Source organism: Uloborus diversus, chromosome 8 (genome assembly GCF_026930045.1).
Source record: "Uloborus diversus isolate 005 chromosome 8, Udiv.v.3.1, whole genome shotgun sequence".
Lineage (NCBI taxonomy): Eukaryota > Metazoa > Arthropoda > Arachnida > Araneae > Uloboridae > Uloborus > Uloborus diversus.
The window spans coordinates 140450346-140474925 of record NC_072738.1 but is presented as its reverse complement, the minus strand read 5'-3'; the positions used below and the strand labels follow the sequence as shown (position 1 = coordinate 140474925).

Here is a 24580-nt window from a genome sequence, read left to right as displayed (position 1 = left end):
AGTTCTAAATTAAGTTTTCGTTTAGTTTGAGCATTACAGAGAAAGTCTATTTTGGCACAAAATGTAATGAAGAAGCAAAACATGTTTTTTTAAAGGACATAAACTTGTTACAAAACACAAAACTAAATTAAAATGATCAAAGAGGTGATCTTTTTTTTTATTCAATGAGAAATCTGACATTCTCTTCCTTTTTACTATCTGTGTCAACATTGACTTTTATGTATGATGAAGCAATTTAAAGAGAATTCTCGAGATGAGTGTTGGTAACACAAATCCTCAGTTTTGACTTATATTCTTCATTTTGGAGAATAGCTCCTCACAGATGTAAGTGCTGCCATGAGATGTGATTGGTGGAAATTTATCTTTCTAAATCAACAATGAATAAAAACCCAACAATCCAAAGCTTTTAAATTTCTCTTGTAAATCACTATTACATTGAAACACAATAAGTTCTGCTTGATACATTAGTGGTTATCAAAATGCCAGCAAATATGGAAAATAAATATTGAAGCTAAATCTTTATATGGGACATTCAAACTTACACAGTTATTCGCAAGTGGCCAAAGTGGATTGACCACTGGGACATTAAATTTATATTAAAAAAAGTTGAGCAATTTTGGACCAAGACCCTTCCACTATTCGTTCTCTGATATATTTGAAGAGTTGCTGGAGTAAAATAAACTAACTCCAGAATTGATTGTTTTTCAATAAAAGTATGAAAATAAAGGAAATTTCAACTTTTATTCTTTTTCTTATAAAAATACAAATTAAAACATTTGATTAAAAATCACTGTACATTGCACAAAAATAAACATTAAGGTATAATTTTTGCAGCAACAGCAATACTTTCAATATTGCATTCATCTGTTCCACGCCTTATGCGGAAAAAGCCATTTTCACCCCAGCCTTCTCCCCAGCTGTTTTTTACAATCCAGAACTTCTCGCCAGTTTTGGGTTCCGTTCCATAACCGACAGCCAGGACTGCATGATTGGTGATCAGGAATGGATTGAATCCAGATTGAAGACCGGTATAGTGATAAATACCTCCTTTGTACTGTTGAAAATCTGGATAGACTTCGAAAGATACTACTATTGGTCCATTTGCGACCAGCTCCAGCTTCATCAGATCTTCATTACATCTATTTCACAAAAACGAAACATTGAAACTATTATTACAGCCTGGACTATATGAACTAAAAACCAGTAAAATATGCAAGCAAAAATGCGCTAATACTTCTTTTACCTACATAGGGAAAATTTATCAATCTTTAGAAATAAATGATCACTTTTTTCTAGATTTAGTTAATAAGATGAGAAATACATGTTAAAACAATTATTCATACACAAAATGATATGCACATTAATTGATTATCACAATTTATTTTTCAATCTTTCCTCCAATTAGGTATTGCTTTTTTCACTTAATGTCACTTATAAAGATTTTTACTTTTCTCATTGGCTACTGGTAGGAGCAGTATTTATTTCCATAAAATTTTTCCTATGGTCATCTGCTTTTTTTCCTTAATAAAGAACAATTATTTTCAATTTCCTTAAAGATAAAAAAAATTCAAAATCGAGTGAAAAGCACTGTAATATGCATGAATTTTCAAAATGTGCCATGTTCATGCATTTTTTTTAAAATGAGCTAAAATATGCAATTGCATATGCTTGTGCATTTGCCTATAATCCAGGCTCTAATTATTCTTAAGCTACAATTTATTTAACTGAAAAATATTACTAAATGTACTAATGTAATAAAACTTAATAACCATAATTATAACCACAGCTGCAGAGAGAGAGAGAGTATGACAAAGTGTGGCAAACTTTTCCTTTTTTAGACTTTTCCAGATTCCAGAAAAGTTCAGGATTAAATTTTTTTTTATATAACTCCAAAAATGATTTTTTGACTTTACAACTCTCTTTATGAATCCATTATTATTTCCAATGAAACATACTACTAAGCATTTTGGAGCTCAATGAAATTCTCTGACAATTTAAGATTTTCACTGACTCCAGTCACAGGCAGTTTATACATTATTCCTACGAGGCATGAATAAGGGAAATGTTCGAAGAGAACAGAAGACATTCCAGTATTTTGCCCCAGTGTCAAGCTTGGCTTTCAGTGGTCCTGATTATGAAAAACCACACAGAACAAGAAGGGGAAAGGAGTTTTCACCCCTTTTCAGTCTCTATACTTCAAAAAGTATGAATAAGGACAATAAATTCAATAGCAAGAAAATAAAAATTGATAAAACTTAAAATTATTCATTCTTCGATAGCAGCTTTATTTGGCTTCTGACAAATCTTTATTCCCAGAAGGCAGAAATAGCACTGATTGCTAAGGTAGCCAGATACTTTGCAGGGGGAAAAATAAAAGCATCAATTTTCTCACAAGCATTACATATCAAAATTTTCTTGACAATATTTAAACTGTCAGATCAACTCAAAGTTCGGTTATTGACATCCTTAATAAATAAAGACAATAATTTTAAATACGGCAGTAAAAAATGATTGGGTACAATTGACAAGAGACAGTGTAACACAATTAAATGGATTGCCAACAGGGTATGCATATAAAATAAAGATTTTAACCTATATATTTTTTATTTTCCCAACATAGCCAAAACTACACATAAAGTTTAAAAACAATTACGCAACTGAAAATGAAAAGCTAAGAAGCACTTTCAAAAGTTATTGAACAGAGTAGCTACTTCTGCTTATATGACTAAAGCATCATCCTTGCTTTGCTTCATAAAAAACGTTACTGGATATCCATGAGCAATAGTATAAAAAGTACTTTAGAGACAAATTTTTTTACTCATTATAATCATTTTATTTACAGATAATTTTTTCTACAGACTGTTTTTTGAAGTTTAGTTATGTATTACAGAAAATATTTTCTGACAAAAAGCTAAAATGAGAATTAAAAAAAAAAAAAAAAACATAAAATAGCAAAACACATGGCTAAATAAGCATTTGGATCTCTTTGGCTCTTAAATAACTTTAGCCAGGTACAACTTCTGCATTGAAAAGAAATACAGTAGAGTCTCGAAACTCTGAAATAATTGGGACTCATGCCACCTTCAGATTATCCAGAAAATTCTTCCACATTGAAATTTTACTTTTTTCGGATGGCATAAGGAGGAGCACCTTTTACGTCCTTGCACAAAGAAAAATAAGTATTGTTTTCACGAAAAACTTATCACTGAAAGTTCAACATAATTTTCGCTTTTTAATTACCTCTAAATGAATTTTGACCTGTTTTCTTACAATGTCTGTGCATATTTATGTGTGCAAATTTATAGGCAACAAAACATGCATTTTGACAGTACACTAACCCATTTTGATGAGATTTGTCATTACATCTGTATCTATGTACTTGCGAGCATATGTCTTTAACTCGCATAAAACAAAAACAGTTAGTGGTAGAAGGTGCGTACGACTTGAAGTTTTAAACCCTCTTTTTTGACTCCAATCAGTTATTCAAAAATAGCCCAGTAAATTTAGGCTGAAAATAGGGTCGATGCACCACAAATTTATAATTAGCTGAATTTTTCAGGATTAGTTCCTGAACATGTGTAGAATAAATCCTGAAAAATCCCCCAAGTTCCCATGTGAGCTCCTATCGAAAATGGCGGATCAAAGATGGCCGCCTAGTACTTTCGTTTTCCTTATAACTCGGTCAAAAAAGAAAAATTTTCAGTTCTAAAAAAAACTGTAGGCTCTAGAAGTAATAGTGTTTGGATACATAACCTAAAATAACCAATAAAAAATTTCTAACATTTGTTTTGACACCAAAAACTGAAATTTCTGTGTTCTATGTAATGTGCAGCTGAACACATTAGCTGATAAAATATATATTTAAAAAAAAAATTTTAGGGTATTTTTTAAGGAATATTTTCCTCCATACATTAGTCAATAGTTGTTATTTTTTAGTTTTAAAAATACTATGTATGTTAGAATTTTGCAGTTAATATTTTAAAAAGAATAGCACAAAAAAATGCTTAATTTTAGATTATTATTATTATTATTATTTTGCTGCTTATTACATAGAAAATAGAATTTTAGCTTTTCGTATTAAAACAGGTTTTTTTACAAATGAAAAATCTTCATTTTTAACCGAGTTATAAGGAAAACAAAAAGTACTAGGTGGCCATCTTTTGATCGCCATTTTGGATGGAAGCTCATATGGGACTTATTGGACTTTTTAGGATTTACTCCACGTGCTATGAGGAACTAATTCTGAAAATATTTCTTAATTATAAATTTGTGGTGCAAAAAAATACTAAATTTACTGGGCTAAAAGGCATGTTCACACGTTCTTTGTGGCACATTGATGTAAATTTTACGTATGAAGTTACTATCTCCAAGGAATCTCTTAATCCCTATTTTGTTGTCGATGAATATAACATGTCACGTAAGGAGTGTTGTTGACACCAATTTCTAAATGCATTTTTTATTACTTGCTGTATATGCTGAAATAAGTCTATATAATCTTTTTTTCTTTTTTTGGAACTAAAAAATGTAAGTGATGAATGAACATGAAGTAAGTATTTCAAATTAAGCAGAACCTTGAACTTTCACGACTCAGATTTTTGAGACTCTACTGTAAATGCATTTTAAAATTAATTTTGGCAACATGCATTTGTTTCTAAAAAAAATTTATTCAGCATGCTGGTTCTTTTCCCATGAGCATAATTTTTTCTTGAAATTTGTTCAATAAAGTTTTTTATAAACATTTTTCTGTCAGTGCTGTTGTAAAGGTAATTATGTAATTCAGGTACATGAGCATTTCATTAAACAAATGTAACTATACAACATCTCTGTTCAGTTTAGTAAAAAAATAAAAAATGTATGATAATTAATAAATAAAAAAAAATTAATTTTGCCAAAAAATAATGCAAATATATGAAGCTTTTGCTTTTTATTTCCATATAAGGTATTTTCAATACTTACGCTCCATAAAATCCACCAATATACTTGTAATCAGCCACATAATATCTCTTGCATTCTTTCTCACTACATTTGCCATCTTTTCCAGTGTATGGATTACAATCTTCAGGAACTACACCGAAATCTTGAGCATATTTTCCGGCCACCAAGTAAGGAAATCCCCCTTCGCATCCTACAGAAATCATGAAAAATTAAAATAATCATTAACCATCAGAACTTTTACATGCTCCGGGCGTGTCAGGCAATATAATTCTCGAACCCTGCGTTAAAGTAACTTTCAACTATCGAAATATTAAAATAAGTACAACATGCGAAAGGCTCAAAATCCCTGTAATTGCATGCAACTTGTTAAATGTAGTAAAAATTATTAATAGCCATATTAAAATATAATAACTAAACACGTTTTTGTGCATAAAAAACTGCTTCATATGAAACATGGTTGGTATTGCTTTTGTAACCCATTAAATAAATTACCAGAACAGCATATTGGAAGTCAGATTAATAAGATGGAAAATTTGAAGTGGGGTAGAATAATTTTTGTGTGAAAAAAGGCAGACACAAGTATAAAGAGTTTGGAAACTACTGCCTTAGGTGTTTGATGACCATAAACTGGGGTAAAGAAATCAAAGGTTGCAGTGTTCTTCAAAAAAAAAAAAAAAAGGTAAATTTTATGAACAATAGATTTTTTTTTTCTTTTTTTAAATTGAAACCAATATTAAGCTTCTGATGTGACTACAATACAAAAATAAATAAAATGTATGTATTATTTGTATTCAATAACTTCTGTACTTCTATATTTAATAACTTCTTTCAGAATCTGTCAAAAAAAAAAAAAAAAAAAAAAAACTGAAGAGAGCCCTTTTTTTTCTTTTAGTAACTTTAAATATTTGATCGAAATAAACCACATTATTTTGAAATTGATTTTACATTAAACTTCCCCTTTTAAAATGAATACTCCGTCAAAATGTACAATATTTACGACTCAGTATATCTTTATAATAGAGCAGTTTATTTAAAAGTCCTTACAATAAGAAACAAAATACAGTAAAACCTGTAAAGTTGACCACCTGTCTAAGTTGACCGCTTTTTTCAGGCACGGAATTAGCCCTTATCATATAAATCAACCTCTGTAAGTTGACCACCTGTTTAAGTTGACCACTAAAGTAATGCACTGCAGGTGGTCAACTTACACAGCTTTCACTGTAATAAAAATGATGTGTAGCATTTATTTTAAACCAAGAAACACGATTTAATAAAAAATTTCCAACCCCTCAAGTTGTGTCCCATAAATAAAGCTCTGAATGGTTGATCTTTCCAGTCACTGCGACCAAGGGTAAAAGTTATAAAACTTTTCAAAATGGAAATTTCAATCAATGTGCCCCCGAGTTTTTAACTAAAATTAAATACAGCTTTTTGTACTTAAAAAATAAAATGTTATTTTCTACCAAAAGTGTTACAATTAGAAAATATCACAAAACCCACTGAAGAACTACGATGATTTTTCGGGAAATAAAATAACAAATTATCACTTTTTTGAACAATAACTTATTACTCATCATTAGGTAATTAGTAGTAGTCCTCTCTTTAATATAATTATGTAACATAAATTAAATAAAATAGCTAATTGTGTGAAGTTTTCCCACATTTCACTGTTTATTTGACTTTGTAATTTTTATACTGTTCCAAACCTAAGTTCATTTAGAAAAACGAAAATCTGCCAAAAGTTAGCAAACTTACACATCTGACTGTGGCCACATAAAAAAAAATCTTTATTCAGCAAGTTTTGCCTAATGATTCAAAGTCTGGAAACAGTATTGCATTATTACAATTTTTGGCTTTTTGAATTATGCCTTATGTCTCTTCTCATTAGATATAGATGTATATGGGCATGCTCATATTCAGTGGTGTTCTCCATATACGCCATATCTCAAACATTTTTTAGACACATAGTGTATACCCTCAAGCTTCATAAATTTTCATATTATGACATACTATGTATATAATCACATACACAAATTGTGCGTAAATGGATTACTGGGAGTATACCCTCAGAAAACTTGATGGGAACATCACTGTTCATATTTAATTATTCAGTAAAATTCAGAGTGCCATTTGGTTATTGAGAGTCACCTACTCCCCAAAATTGAAGTTTGGGGCACAGGCAAAACACTTTCAGAATGACTTATCAACACAAATTACAGTATATCTAAACATTCAGTAAAATTCAGAGTTCCATTTGGTCATTGAGAGTTTTCTACCTCACAAAATTGAAGTTTGGGGCACTGATAAAACACTTTCACAATGAATGACTTACCAATACAAATTACAGCAAATAATGAGATCAACTACTAATGTAGGAATAAAACTTATTACTTTTGTACAAGATATACATTATTCAAAAAATTGTTATACTCTAAAATGATACAGAATAGAATATTTTTTATACAAATAGTTTTGTCAAACTTGGTAAATACAAGTATCTTTAACAGTAATTGTAACAATAAGTGCTCACCCTGCGAATATTCAGAACAACTCACAACATCTTGTGGGGCAAATGTAACTTGAACTGAATTATTCGTAGCGATTCTTAATCGAGACTCCAACATGCCCATGGATGAAAAAGCAAAACAACTACCGCAACTCCCTGTAAAAGAAGAGTCAAAACCAAAATGTCCCATTAGTTATACATATACTTTTATCTTAAATTTTTCAACACATTTTATACTAAATACATACAGTTGAAATCTGTTAATATGAACACGGTTAATACGAAATCACTGCTAAAATGAACATTTTGTTAATTAAGTTACGTTTATTATTCAACTACGTTAAATATCACAGATATTATGTAGAACAAAAAGAAAGTTTCGGTTTAAAACTTCTGACTTCTTCACGGAAAAATTTCCTGATTGAATTATTTTTTTCCTGACAATTTGTCATTACAGAAAGCTCATCATGCATTCCTAACTTTAGGAACTTTCAACCCACCTGTTAGTTATCAAGTGGTGACAGCTATTATACCTTTTCCAGGTGGCACTGAAAATTTTACTGACAATGACTGTGGTCAATGAGTCAATGCAGCCCCTTTCGCATTCCTTTCTCATTGTTCCAGAGTTCAAGCTTGTTAGCTCTCAAGGAGGTGGGAGGTGCTCTGGACTGCGTTGGGCCAGGCTATTGTCAGAGCCAAGGCATTTCTCTGCCTATTGCTCTTCTGAGAATTAAGGGGTGAAACTCATACTGTTGATGTTTACCTTTGAATAGGTAGGTCTACTTAGGAATAAAATAGTCTTTTACAGTACCTTTCCTTTGGGTATTACCACCTGTCCCTTTCTCCCGCTCCATTTTCACATCTTTTTGAATAGGTTTTTCAGTTATTGCTAATACAATTTAACACAGTAAAATGTCCCACATAATCATTTTAGATTACTCTCCCCTCGCACATCTAAAAGGCAGGTTACTTCAATGTAGTAACTTAGCTTTTCTTCCCTGTTTTACATATTCACAGTTGTTACAAATAACAGCTAATACGACAGGGCCGTGTCCAAGGGGAGGGTTTTAGGGGTTAAACCCCTCCCATTGGGGGAGAATAATGATAAAAGCAATATGAAGAAAATGATATTTAACTTAGTTATAGTGTTAATGTTTATGTCAGTGCTCTTTTTTTAAGTCATTTTCTTTGATTTTTTTCAGCAATTTACGAGTGCCCACTCTTCACCAACTGAAATTATATTTTAGAAAACCAGTTGCAAAAGAACCACTGAATAGACTGACAATACAAAACATCCAATGGGAATATTTTTTGGTATACAGCATGTAAAAAAAAATATTTGTGCAAAATTTTTAAAACATTTGCAATATGCAGTGTAGTTAACAGATAAAAAGGCTTGTTTCTGAAGAAGCTGTAAAACAACATTCTATCCACTAGCGCAGCCGGAATTTGGGGAAACAGGGGAGGGGTCACAAACATCCCTACATGTATATAATACTATACTTGTTATCTCTTCCTAGAAATAGTAATGCGCTTTAAAATCAATGGCTCTGGCCCCTAAAGTACTCCATTGCTTGATTATAACCATAAAACAGGAATGAATTATTTGGTACAAGAGGTGTTTTCATGCCACTGCGGGAAATGATTTTTAAAAGATCTTTGAAACCCCTCCCTTTGTGAAATCCTGGGACACGGGCCTGTAATACGAACAAATTCGTGATTTTTTACATTTCGTATTAACAAAGTTAAACTGTATAATAAAAAGCAAGAAATTGATAAACAATCAACCTATGACCTAATTTTAACAAGTACACATGAATCTATAAACATAAATGGCTACTTCTGTATGTAAGGATGTCCGGGGTAAACTTCAAAACTACTGGACCGGTTTTAACCATTTTTTCACCAGATAGCTACATGATCAGGAAGTAACATAGACTGTTATTTAATTCTAAATAACTAAGTTTAAAAAAGTTATGATAGAAAACAATAAATTTCGGGTAATTTCTCCAATAAATAATTAGATATAAAAATCATTGTTACAAAAATTCGTTGCCTTACAACAGCAATTTTAATAATAATCATAGTGAAAATCTTGAATCAAGGCTTCTCCTGAGCAAACAGGACTTTAAAGTCATTTAAATATTTGGAAACTCTGCTTTTTGCACACTTAGGGAAACATAGTAAAGAGCTTTTTTTTTTTTTTTTGTGTGTGTGTGTGTGTACTATTTAATTCACTAAAAAAACATGCACCTTATTCATCTTTGTTTTTGTTAGTTCATACTTTGGAAATTCTTCAAATTTGTATATGCTCAAATGCCGTGCTTTGGTTCCTAACTGAATACTGGTTCGTTCTTTATACTTACTGCTATTTTATTCTAATGGTTAAGGAAGAAGCTCGATTTTTAATCACGTTAAAGCGGTGTGTTTTGGGTTCTTTCAGTTAAAACAGAAAATGAATGAAAGTAGCGATTGTTTCTCACAATTGTTACTGACCTAGGCAATGCCGAGTATTTTTGCTACTTTGAAATAAATAAATGATTAGTCTAAAGGTTGATTTTTCTGGAAAAAAAAATTATGACAGGGCAAAGCACAGAAAATATTTGGATTAAAGTATCACCCTAGATTCCCCTTCATATTTATCTTATATTCACATTTATTTTTGAATTTAAATTGTTAATTTTAACTAGTATACAAAAGGTTTGTTCTATTAAAAAAAACCAACTAGATTTAATAAACTCAATTTTTACTGCGATGAAGTTTTTGCTTCCCAACTATTACTTATCTGTGATAAGAAATCAACAACTATAACAGCTTAGAGTCAACAAGAGGCCATGCCAACCTGGTTTAAAACTATAGACCCAACTCTTGAAGGGGGGGGGGAGGGAGGGAGAGTCTCGGAAACATTTTGTATCCGGGCAAGGTGGGCCGCCAACAAAAACTGACAAGAGGCCCACTTCGGCTCTAAATGGTCCTTTAACAGCTGATGTCAGTTTTAGCCTACTTTCCTTTAAAAGCAGAGGAAAACTTTCCACATTTGTGAATTTACATATAAATGAAATTCTTTATTTCTCCGAAAAATATATGGCATGATACTGGAGGTGTGCACAGAAATTTTTAGGCCTGTCACAAATGACTTTTCCCGGCTTCCTTCCATACTGTTTATTTCTATATTTCACCCATAGTTTAAAAAAATATTGGGCCCCCCTTGGGCTCTGGCCTGTGCCAAGAGGTCCCTTCTCCCACCCTGTGCATGCCCCAGCATGATACACAATATTACTTCTATCACAAAAAGTCTTGAATACAAGTTTAAATTTTAAAATGAAGTGCCAAAATAAAAGAATCCTCAAATTTACGGCAATAATGAAATAAACAACTAGAGACTAGTGAACTCTTAAGCAATTTTTTAAATTATCATTATTTTTTTAAATAAAACTTAAAACTTTAAGAGATTTTTATTTATTTTAAAAACAAATAAGGAGAATCATGACTTGCATGACTTTCCAGGTGTGTGGATATCCTGTAAGGTAAACTATAAAGTTAGTGTATATTGATTCAAAAAAAAAAAAAAAAAACTGAAAAATATAGACAACAGATTTTGTAATGTGGGTGAAAAAACTAAAATAATGAAACTAAGTTATAGTGACTGACCTTGATTACGAACAGGTGACACATAATTAACACCATTAACATCTCTCCAGTCAAATTGTTCTGGCCAACTGAGAAAGCAGGCTTTTTGACACCTCTGAAGCACCAAAACCTATCTTAGGACTTCTATTAAAAATAATACAAGTGTGATTTTATTAAATACAACAAAACTTTCAGCACTAACAGAAATTAATCTGACAACATTTTTAGGACTATCTAACGGAACTGGTGAACACAAAGCATTGATTAATTTATTATAATACAGAACAATTTGTCTTATTAGCATTCATTAAGGCTTGTTTTTGTAAATTTATTAGTTGTAAAACATAAGCTTTAAATGAGGACATTTAAGAACAAAGTACAGAATGGTTTCAAATGCTATATGAGCACATTAGCGGAGCAAAGAATGTTTGTTAATAGGAATTTATTGGAAAGTAAATAAGAGATAATTTATAAAAATGTTTTAATTATAACTTTATAACTAGTCTAGTTAGGACTCTAGAGCCTGTTGCTGGTCGTCACATTTGTATTTCTCTCATATATGGTGGAACTGGCAAAACTGAAAATTAACACTTCAATACAAGTTATATTATAAAGTACATCGTTTTCTCTTTATGAGCTGTATTTCTTGAAACAAATTTCCAATACGGTCATTTTTAAAAAGGATGTTAATTTGAAGGTTTTTTTTTTTTTTTTTGTCCTCTCATTTTCCTGCTAGTTAAATACATGCAAGTAATTTTTTTGAAGCAAATACATTATACATTTTGCTTACTTTTTCAAAAACGTGGTAACTCAAAAATTAGCGATTTTGAGTTATACCTTTTTTTGAACTGAAATGAATGAGTAACATATCTCTGCAAGACCTGCAATTCTATAACTTAATATTTCGCCATTAGGAAGCAAAAGTGTTGTATATGCATTTTCAAGTATTTTATGGATATTCTTTTTAAGAATGTTACATCTTGAGTTGTGAGCTTGATCCATCAGGCATGAAACATCTGTGTCATTTAGTGAAAAACGGCATTATTTATTCGAAAAACAGTATTGCACACACACACAAAAAGTAAATTTTCATTCTTAATTTTTAAATAAGAATGCACTACTTACATTTATGCCAGTATTGTAAGAAGGAGAACAACCAGTAACAATAACGACATATTTTGAGATATTTTAGACATTCTTTTTGAGATTTGGTGCAAGAACGTCATAAATGAAACGCAACTTTTTAAAACTTGCCTTTTTTCACTTAACCTTCTTGAAACAGAGAAAAAACATAATATTTTATTGTAAAAGACCTGATGATCAGCAAATAGTTCAATCAGCAGCTTTATATATATATATATATATATATATATATATATATATATATATATATATTTTGTTTTTGTTTTTTCTTCGTGATATTTTACTTTTAAACTTTAAAATCGCTCTCCTGAAACCCGACGATTTGTTTAAATATCTGTTAAATTTCACATTTCAGATGTTAAACTTTACATTTGTTTGATTTCAGAATTTAACAGTGTGTTACTAACTTTAATGATCTGAAATGATTTCCAGATACTTAAAAATCTAACAATGTCTTGTCCAGGAAGAATAACGAAAGAATTGCTTGACCCATCTTTTACCTTAAATTCTCGCCCTGGGTAATAGGTTTTGTGTAATAAAAATATCACCCTTCTGGTAAAAAAAAACAGCCATTTTCCTGGCATTAACTATATTATAGTTAAAATGTAATCAAGTTAAAGTGAGATCCCTTTATTTTTTCTCTAAGCTGCTCATAATGACTCAGTATAAACTTAAATATATATATATATATATAAAAATAATAATAAAAGTGAAAAATATTGAAAAGACCACACTAAGAGCCCATAGATGTGCAACGCAGCAAAACTAAAAAGCCAAGTAAATATAAAATTAAGCAAACATAATTACAAATATTAAACAAATTATAAATAACAAATGATGATAAAATGGAAAAATGCAAACAGCTATTAAGTAGGAAAAGGTAGAAGTAGGGTATTAAGTAGGGAAGTAGGTATTAAGTAGGAAAAGGTAGAATTAAAGAAAAAGGTTGGCTAATGTAGAGCTAAAAAGCCAACCTTTTTCTTTTATATTATGAACGAAAATATTTAATTGACAATCCTTCCTCTACACCTCTTTGTTGCAGATACATTAATGACCTTTTGTGTATAAATTTTCCTAATTTTTCTGAACTCAGCAAAACTATTTATCATAGTTCATTAACGCTCAAAAAGACTAATTCTAATCATAATAGCTTTAATTTCTTGGATATCAACATACAAATTGACTCATATTGTTCCACTACAATCTATGATAAAAGACGTGAATTCAATTTCACAGTTAACAGTTTACAAGATTTCTCCTCCTGCCTCAAGTAAAAAGGTTTTTATTGGCATTATTGTTTCGCAAGCTATCAGAATTAAAAGAATTTGCAATACCATTTCTGCATTTAAGCAAGAAATTTCAGTACTCAAAAACTTACTTTTTCATAATAACTTCCCTAAAAAATCTAGTTGAAAACATCTGCTTAAGTATAGCCTTCGATGAACATTTCGCTTCTTTTGAAACTGTTTAACTGTGTAAATGTATGATACAACCGTGACAAACCATTTTTTTATGAATCACCGTGGTGGATAAGTTTTACACGTGCGAAACAGGCAACCTGGTATGTCTTTGGACTGTTTTCCGGATATGGTTTTATATTTTTAAAGTTTTGTTGACGAATGGATAGGCTTTTTAATCAGGCTGAACAACGGACAGGATTTGTTTACACGGATTTCAAGGTAAAACAATTTTGTTATAGGCAGGTACTGTCCCGTGGAAGGCTAATTATCGGAACTTGTTTTCCTAATTAGTCGAGACGAAACCCCCTGCTTTTAGTTTTAGGTTTGAGCTCTAGTTTATTGTTTTTAGCTTAGCAAGTGGTGCGTTTGCCCATTGTTACTCTATATTACATATACTGGAGCTTAAGCATTCTCTTCTAGTTTATAGTTAAAATTTTGGTCTTTTGACCATAATTAATGAATCCTCCATGGCTGATGAGCTCTGGATTCACTCTTTTTCTATTCCTACTTAATAGCTGTTTGCATTTTTCCATTTTATCATCATTTGTTATTTATAATTTGTTTAATATTTGTAATTATGTTTGCTTAATTTTATATATATATATATATTATTTTCATAGAATCTGTGATTAAACAAAGAATTACCCTTATGCATTTTTTTTCTCACCTATGAATCCGTGACTTTATACCTCCATTTCTATTCAAAATAGTTGCCACTGGTAAACCTTCCAGTTCTGGATACGCAGTTGCGACCCATGACTTTTGCACTTTGTTTATTTGTCTTATGAAATTTTTATCTTGCCTAAAAATTGCACCTTCTACAAGCCTGAAAATTAAAAGAGTATTTCAGAAAAATAATAGTTATTTTAAGGTAATCTCTTTTCATCAAATATGTATTATGCATTCTTCAATAAAAATAATGCTTTTGAACTACACATGAAGCAAACTTAAATGAAAGAGACATTACTTTATTTTTGTTAATTACAGGGACCTCTCACTTATACCCGACCAAAGGGGACAGCAAAATTTTCGCGCACAAGTGAGGTTAGCGCATAAGCGAAAAACCCCAAAATAAGCTTAAATGCAATAAGTTAACATCAGTTATAGTAATACTAATAGTACAATACTAATACTAATGAATAAATATGCATATAATTTCTGCTTATGCATTGTAATTTAATTAAAAATGCGAAATTTGAAGTTGTACGTTTTGTCATTTTTTACACACTGTACAGTACGCAAGTGAATTTCCCAAAACCTAAAAAATGTTGTGTGATCAGTGCTATAATCTGTGAGGATAAAAAGGGATTGTAATGGATGTAAAAGATCCAAGATAGGCTATGTCAGCTTACCGCTTGACCACAATTTTTAGTGACGTCAACCTTTTCGTATGTAACCCGTTCTCCCCTTTCAATGTCAATCACAAATTTAATTCCACCCCAAATTGCACACTTGTGCTAAAAAGAAAGCGTTCTTGGAAGAATTCGAAAAATGAAATCAAGACGTGTGAATGCAGAAGTCGGGTACTAATCTTGGGGATAAGCAAAGCGTAGATAGGTGATTTAACAAAAACTTGGAAAAATTTTATCACGCAAAAGTGAAAGGTGCATTTTAGGTTTCGCATATAAATGAACAAGAGTTGACATTATTTTCCCTTTCCACTGGCCGGGCCCATGAGAATACCGCGCATAAGTGAAAAACGCGAGCAACAGAGGTCGCATATAAGCGAGAAATCACTGTATACAGAAAGCAATTTTTACCCTGTTACAAAATCAAATTTTTAAATTGAATTGATTATTTAAAAAAGGGCCTAAGTCATGTGGAAATCCATTGGACTTATGCCTTTTCTGAAATGATCAATTCAATTGTAAATGATTATTAAGTTGTTGTGGGCCCTTGCAATAATTCTTGCCAACCAACATCTGCATGACACTACTATACTGCTTTGTGCAGGTAAACGGCAGTATCTGCAGAAATGAGTTTGAGATATTTGAAGAAATGTGAGGTGGATTCAATACTAGGAACATACGTGGAAACAATAGGAAAATATTGAAATTAGATGTCTTTTTCGCGTCTTTTTTTCAGCAGAAACCAAATAAGCGAGCTTGAACAATAAAGGTAACGTACAATAGATGGCAAAAATTCAAAAAAATTATAAATGAAAAATTTGCAGTTACTGCCCTTTACCTGCACATGAGAGTATAGCAAAATGTCATCACAGATCAAGTTTATTTAGCCACGCTGATAATTTAAAATAAGTGAAACGGCTACTTTTAAAAGTACCGCTCTCATGGGGCATAATGCGAGTTTTACTGAACCCTGGGGGTAAATATTGACAATGAGTTCCCCTGGCTCAGTTCACAGAGAAAGAAACTTTCTACTTCCAAATTTAATGCTTATTTATTTAAAAATTTTGAAAACTGAGCATTAAATCTGAAAAAAAAAAAAAAATCCTATCATCATGTCAGAAAGACATCTTTTAAAACAAGAATGATGTATCATAAACTTAATTCACAAGAAGGAATACTTACACTTCTAAAATAAAATTTTATAAAATCCACTTAGTTTTTCAAGTAAGAAATTAAAAAAGGACCAATATTAAAGTAATGTATTCAGTTCTTTATTCTTTGTAACGTCTTTTATTTCAACTAGTATGCTAATGCATACAGACAATCACAAAATATTTTTTATTCAAACTATTAAAGTGGAAAGCCAATTTCTATGCATAAATTATTTTAAAAATTATATTTTGTATTTATTGGAATGGCAATGAGTGATGGTTGGAGAGAAACAGAACAATAATTATAATAATGACTAGAGCCCGGATTATATATGCAAATGTGCATATGTAATTGCATATTTTTTGCTTCTATTGACAAATGCATATAACTGCATTCAAAAAAGCGCATTTTCAAAATAATTTGCATGTTTTCCACCCACAATAGACTTTTTTCATAAAAGAAAAGATATTTTGTATACATTTCGCTCCCTCATGAAGAAGGAAAAATAGGGTAACCTGTTGTCTTCTCTTGGGTTGGTGTTCAATTTTTTGTGCAAGTTATAGCCAAAAATATAAAATATGCAAGAATTGAAAGGCCATTTGTGTGCTTATTTTAATGTAAAACTAAAGGCAGATTAGAGGGGGTCATGACACCCCCCCCCCCAAACCGCTATTACTATTATGTGGGTGTATTATACACCCACATTGAGTTCAAAAAATTTATAAATAAAATCTAAATGATTGCAGTAATCTTTTTAATTTTTTTTTTAATTTCAAAAGTAAACACTTGAGATACTTCTTTTCATTGCTTAATTAGTAACGTTTTTGAACTATTAGGTGCAGAGGCATATTTGGATGAGAAGCAGCCCTGAGCTTTTGAAACTGGCCACCCTCTAGTGGTGTTAAATTACAGAGCTGGGAAAAAAAAATCAGTTTTTTTTTAATACTTAAAGCAAATTTTTAATTTAAATATAACTTTAATTAATGATATTTTACTTTAATTAATTTATTAACTCATTTTTATTTCCTAACTTTATTCATAAGAATGTCAAACTTTAACAATAACAGCAATTTCTTAAATTTTAGATACAGCAAAATCTAATGCAATAATAATAACGTACTGTTATACAGTTATCAATTTCTATTTAAAATTGATTTGAAATACGAAACAGGGTGAAGGGAAAAAAATGTTAGTCTGTATCCGCACCTGAGTGAAACCTTTCATATGCAGGAATAATGCATGTTTTGAAATTTTTAGTGAATATTTTGAAGATCTTTTGGTGCATATAATCTGGGCTGTCATAAAAAAACATTGTGAAAGTTTGCTTTTTGAAGTAAATTTCAACAAAGCATTGACTAGAACTCTGTTATTTTGATTGAAATTGATAAATTAATACTTTTGAAGTTTATTGCTGTTCGAAAATTGTCTGAATATATTATCAAGTAACATGGACCATACAATATATCTTTACCTTTTTTCATAATGAACTTTTATTCCACTAGTTGGTGCAACCTTTTTACCAGTATAACAGGCCCAGTTTTTTCCCAAGACATCATGGCTCCAGCCTGCCAAAATGCTGTCACAGTAACTTGTGACGTTACCATGGCCATCATCTGTGTATTTAGAGAAAGCAAAGAATTTCCTATAGTTGATGACAACTTCAAAGCCTTGGTTATAAACGATAGTCCAGTAACCCTTATTGCCTAACTCATCCACAGCTACGTTTGGGAACAGGAGCTCAATTTTTAATGTGTTCACAATTGGTCCTGGAAATGAAAAAAATAATAAAAATAATTAATAGTTTTCACTGCATATTGCACATGAGAAACCTAAAAAAATATAAATAATAAAACAAAACTTTGAATTTTAAAAAGATATATGCACAATTGGTAACATTAAAAGCTGAAAATTATACGTAGGCTTGCCAGACTTCTGAAATGCTAAACCGGGATACAGGAATGGCATCCCCCCCCCCCTTGTCAGTGTCGTTCGTATTCAAGGGTTACAAATCGAGGGCTGGTTTTTAGCGTAGTTTTTCTCAATGCTATAAAAAATGGTCCTAATTATAAACTTAAATTATGGGTAATCATAAATGACACAAGCATATGAATTTAAACATTTATTCTTTTACAAGTAAGTATTTACAAAGAACTTAAACAAGAAGCAGTTAAAATAAAGAATTAAAAAAAATTAACAATATTTTTCATTGGATAGAACTGTTTTCAGAAAATCTTTTTTAGATTTAATTTTATCGCAAAAATCTGAACAATCCAATTAGATTGGCATGTCATTAAGCCATTAACCATAGATTCCTCCATCATATGTGCAGCGAAATAAATTTCTTCTGTTGCTAAAGCTGCACCCTTCAGTGCCGAATATTGGACTCAACCTCAGGAAAAGGATTGGCGAGACAAGACAATACAATAACAGCATTATAGTTTATTAGCAGAATATCGCTTTTGTATCGTTATCATTTTTCAAACAGTGCGGTGAAAGGAGAGAAGAGAAAGTAAATATTCTTCATAATCCTTCTTAGTTATTATTTCAAAACTTTTTTTTTCGTCTTTCTCCAAATAATTTTTTTTTGGGACGCCAAGCAAACCGGCGGGGACACCGGGATTTTTTCTGAAATCCGGGACTGTCCCAGTCAAACCGGAATGTCTGGCAAGCCTACTTACGCATAAAATTCGGGAGACTTTGTATGAATAAGTTTAAAGCAAAAAATTTCAATGTAAAAGAAACTTGAAAATATAAGCAGGGATTTCATAAATTGGGCTTGTATAGGATCCGAAATGTGGCATCCAAAAATCCGGCAGGATTCTAAATTCAAAAATTCAGATTACATTTATTACTTTTTTGAAAATAAAAAAACTACAACTTTTAGTTTTGAAAAATGTTTTAAAACAGGCTTAAGTTAGTTACCTCTTTTAAGTGAAAATGAACTCCTAGCAGCAGTTTAAGATTTGTGAAAATTCAGAGAAAAAATTGTGAACATTTTACCAGACTTTGTGAAATACACATTTAAACTGGGAAAATGAAATAAATATTTATCAAAAGTGATCTTTTCATACTCACGTAAGAAATTGTGTCGGTTTTTGCTATTGAGAACGCTTTTCCCCGAAATTTTAATATAGCTGAAAAATCCTTTTTTAGTAAACTTTTCTGTTTTGATGAAAATTCAAGAGAAATTTACTTCATCAGGGAGTTCTGGAGAAGGTGTCAAAATCCAATTTGAAGAGAAAAGGGTATTGAATAAGGTGAAATGTACTACTAAGCCTTTAAATTCAATCCTTAAATGCCACATATTTTTAAAAGACAACTTGTCTTCTAAAATACTTTGAGAAAAAATTGGAGCTTTGTTTTTTTTTTTTTTAGAAGCAATAAACAATAAGATCCAAGCTGAAAATGATAATGAAATAATTTTTAACCAGTAAAGTAAAAAATTATCTCAAACAGAAAATAAAATATACTTACATTTTCATTGTCCTAACTTTTTGTTTTGTTTAATTTTGAATGCCTCTAGAATGTCTACTTCTTGTTATTCTTTGTAAAATAAAAATTCAGAGTAAGGCATTTTTGCAATGACATTTATTGATGTTGTAAGATGTTGGTGAACTATTATTTGTTGTTTTTCAATTAAAGCTTGATACTTTTTTAATCATGAACCATAAGCATTTTTCATTTGATTTAAGCAATAATAAACCAAAGAACATCAATAAAAAGGTTTTTTAAAAACGAGACATTTAAGAGCTAATGCAAAAATTTGGAGATTTTTTAAAATACCAGTAGAAGACCATTATAACGCACACCTTGGGACCAGAGCTTTTGCGTTATATAGGTTTTTGAGTTATATAGATCATTTCACAAATTTTGAAACTAATATTCAGAATATATCTATGTATTTGCACTTCAGAACTGCAGTGTGTATTGAAGCACTAATATTACAATTAGTCATTCACAAATAAATATGTTTCACAATCAAAAGAAAGTGAATTATCCTGCACTTCTGCTAGCTTCATGGTCGGCATAACAGCTGCATTTTTGAGAGCTGTTTGGGTTTTTCTGTTTCTTATGAGTACTAATTTTCATTTAAAAGCTTTGAATTAAGATAGAAAGATGAAAAACTGCTTCAAAATTTAATTTGACTAACAATTTTTATGTTTGCAAAGAAAAACAGAGGGATTTTTTAAAGTTCAAAACCTATTATTTAATTTTGTAAAGTTGTGTGGTTTATAGAGAATTGCGTTACATAGGTCGGCGTTATAAAGGTATTCTACTGTAGTATGTTTAAACTATTCTGCTGTGCTAAGCACAAGTCTTATCTGCACTTTTTTTCAAAATTTAGCTACGGTCACCAAGTGATTCTTTGTCACATATTTTAGCTAAATACAATGTTTTATGGTCATTTGTGATTGCGCAATTAAAAAAAACATTCTGAAAAAGTTGCGTCAGTATCAAATACGTGGAGGCACACAACTTTAAATGGCAATTTCTCATTTCGAACTCAGTTGCAGATTTGACTTTTGTGCTTAGCACGGCAGTAAGCTAAACTATGAAGTGACATTCCAGTCTCATTCTAATGTCAAAACACATCTAATCTTGCAAAGATGCGCAAAACAGAAACATTGAAAATTGTCTTGTATAAATATGATGCTGGGCGCTAGGCAAAGCATAATCTCTCACAACTTTTCAAATTAGAAAAAAAAAACAATATTTCAGCAGTAGCTGTAGTTGGTGGAAGAAATATTTGGGGGAGCATGCTTCTTTTATTAGGTAGATGTTACGGTTGACAAATTTTTGTTCTAGGCCAAAAAATCTCAGGTTAGATGACTTGGCTCTCCTCTGATATGCCCCCCTCTTGGCGAGATTTTAATTTTTCGCTCGATACGAAAATCGCCAATAAGGCGATAACTTGGCAACCCTGGTTTTGCAACTTGAACGCTGGAAAGTAGTTTCTCGAAGTCTGTCTTTTTGCACGTGTCTGTGTGGTAGGAGGTAGGTGCTCATATGTTCCGCTCTTAGGGAGATTTTAAGTTGAATACTCTAAAATAAAGTTTCAATTCAAACTTTATTTTAGAGTATTCTTTTTCTTGTTGTTTTTTAATGTTAATTTAGTTGAATTTTCTATTTTAATTATGAGTTCGGTTTGTGATGTTGTCCAAATGTATCAATTGAAAATTTTGAATGAATCTTCTTTTTCTTTTTCGTCAGGTCAGGGTTCATACTCTATTTGGATGGAAAAATTCCATGACTTTTCCAAGACTTTTTCATGACTTCAATGAAAACTTTCATGACCTCGTTGAAAAGAATAGCACTATTTAATCTCAAACTTGATAATTTTTGGAAATGAGCATTAGCAAAACGTCTACATGAATGCCACAGCCTCATTGAAGCACTTACTCGTAATGGAAAAAATATAAGTGTACGCTTAAAAAACTAAACTATTCTTATTTGTCTTCATCATATAAATTTAAGTAAAGTAAAAATGCAGTGAAACGAATATGATGATGCTTAAATGACCGATATTTTATTTATAAATAGGCAGAATGAGTCATCACTAAGTTTCAATAAATTTGCTTCAAAAGTTGCCTTTTAGTGTCAACAGTGCATTTAATCATCCACGTTACTTGGCAGTATTTTGGTTCTTTAAAGTAAAGCCACATAGTTTAGTTTTTTATGTTTCTAAATCAGATCTTTTCTGAAAAAACAATTTAGTAATGAATCAATCTTCTGATTCAAAAGTATACTTGCTTTGTTTACGTATTTGCACTTTTTCAAATGCATATAAGCTAATTAGGTGCAGAAATTTCAGAACATGTTTGATTCCTGATTTGAACGTAGCAGTGGGTCGCATGGATTAGTTTTGCAGGCCGTATGTTGGGCACTACTGTTTTATATTATTAAAATTTCTCTTTTTCTGTATTCTATCGCCTGACTAAAGATCTTTATTTTCTAAAACCTTCAACAAATGAAGATAAACTCTGATAAAATTAATAATAAAGTTCTTACGAGTGATGGAATCGAACTTGGATGCAATTGAATTGCTTTTTTTTTTTTTTTTTTTTGAGTGGGCGTGGCAAAACTAAGAACGTGAAATTTCGCTACTACAGAATATGAAACATAAGTGTCGAAAATAACAGTAAATTCAAGATAAGTGATATCCAAGCAGTAAAATCACATCGCAAAAAAAGGCAAGCAGCTGCGACAGAAGTGGATCAAATGAGATTTCAAAATTCAGATTTGATATTGGGATCGTTCAATTTTCCACTTTTGCCAGCTTTTATGTGCTATACTGTTAAATCACTCAAGATTTCTAATGCTCCTTTAGTTACTGTTACTTTATTTTTATCCAGGACATTTTTCCATGACTTGAAATAAATCTCCATGACTTTCAATGAAAATTTCAATTTTCCATGACTTTTCCAGGTCTGAAATTCGCTTATTTTTTTTCCATGACTTTCCAGGATTTCCATGACCCGTACGAACCCTGTCAGGTCGTCCAACGTTTGGACGTACCGGAGTCGTCCGGTGAATACAAAAATGAGGATATGTTTGTAAAGTTTTTGGAAATAATTCGCGAAATTAATTGGGTGGAGTACAAAATACAAGTAAAATAAGGTTGTTTTTTTTTGGAATTTTTTTTGTCAAAACAAACATAATTTAAATATTTTTGTAAAGTAATGATAATAAAAAATGGGATAATTTCCCTAAGAGCGGAACATATGTGCACTGCCTCACGTGAGGAAGTAAAAGAAAAGTAAAAAAGGTAAGTGAACATATTTTGAATTATTGTGTTTTTAGTGTGTTTCTGGTAGTTTGTATTTTGGTCTGGTTGGCATTTTTGTAGCACAAAAATGGTGTTAATTTCACATAAAATCTGTGACTTTATTGTATACTGAACGGAGGAGATCTGTGACTTATATCCGACTGTGATGTATATTAAAAGTCGGAGGGATAACGGACCGAGCGGCAGGGAGGTCCTGGCGAGCCCGGGGTCTCATAGTACTTTCGTAATGAGACCGAGGCAGGTCTCATTACGAAAGTACTATGAGACCTCGGGCTCGTATCCCGGAGAAACAACGGAAAAAAATTAATGCATTAATTTCATTAAATAATTAATGACATAATTTGAATTTTTCCTGTTGGCGCTAAAAAAGCATCGCTAAGAACGATGTATGACATATGACGTCATACATAGTTTTCTTGGTGACGCTTTTTTGGCGCCAACAGGAAAAAGTCGCCAAGAGGGGGGTATATCAGATTTGTTCCGATGACTTTATGCAATAAGCAGACTTTTTTTTTTTAAGGTGGTTTAAGACTAATTTACATTATTTTCAACAATAAACCAAATATTTTGGAGAAGGCTACTCCCCAACTACAACACAGCAAGTAGTAGTGTTTGGAGTAATTTTCTTGAAAGGATCCCGACTGTGATAGCAAATATAGTCAAACCTCGTTAATTTGAAAATGCTTAAAACAAATCACTGCTAAAGTCCAAACTATATTTTCAATCCGATTCCCATCCTATAGTTTGTTATTTGAATAGGACAAATTACGGTGGAGGCGAATTGATTTTAAGTAACCCTTTTGTTTCAAAGAGATTCGACAGTATACAATATGTAATTATATAACCTTTGACTCTATCCTCCCTGTCAATCTCTGAAATGACAGGTCTGTTGGAACTAGAGAGAGTAGCAAGTTGTCTTTTTTAGAGTTGAAAAATCGCTCTTTGCCTCGATAAGTAAAGAAAGATTATTTTAACATATTCCGAATTAGTTAGAAAAGAAATAATAGTAGGTCCTTGACAGCACTTTGCTATTTGAAATTATACCTTTGTACGATTATTTTAGGTTACTGAATGCTATAAATATGGTGGTGGGGGGGGGGGGATATTATATTGGAAATTTTATACAAATACATAGAATCCTGTTAAAATCCTACACTTATTTATACAATACAGATAAAAGTATCTTAGGAGAGCCGGCCAAAAACAAAACTGATGCTTTCAGAACAAGGCTTTTACAAACAGTAAATAAAAAATAAAGCATAGTTAATTAAAATAATAAAAAAACATTTTTTCAAGCAAATTTGCCGTGGTTCGAGTTTTAAATGTGTGATTAATCAACCTACCATCGAAATTCGTGCAGTCAATATCATTGGATCCACTTCGTTCCCCTTCATAAAAATTCCAAACACCTCTAATATCTTCATAAGTACAGTTCGCAGGAGTGTCGGCAGCAGCGTACGAAAAGAAAATACAAAGAACTATCACATATAAAACACTCATACTGCCTTAATAAGTATCAACAGCTTTTCCCAAAGTTTCTGTTAGGTTTGAATCTCGGGAATCAGAATTATAGAGCAGCTGTCTTTTCTTCTGTTTGTGTTATCAGCTGTGATTAGTC

General features: G+C 31.3%; 1 protein-coding gene across 1 annotated transcript; it reads right to left on the bottom strand.

Moving 5' to 3' along the window:
• Window positions 1–722: 722 nt before the first annotated feature.
• Window positions 723–24580, bottom strand: LOC129228242 (dipeptidyl peptidase 1-like). Its single transcript, XM_054862909.1, is given in 8 exon segments — window positions 723–1139; window positions 4957–5125; window positions 7466–7597; window positions 11093–11161; window positions 11163–11215; window positions 14342–14500; window positions 17647–17941; window positions 24306–24580. Coding segments are annotated over 8 exon segments (1359 nt in total). The 5' UTR covers window positions 24463–24580; the 3' UTR covers window positions 723–814.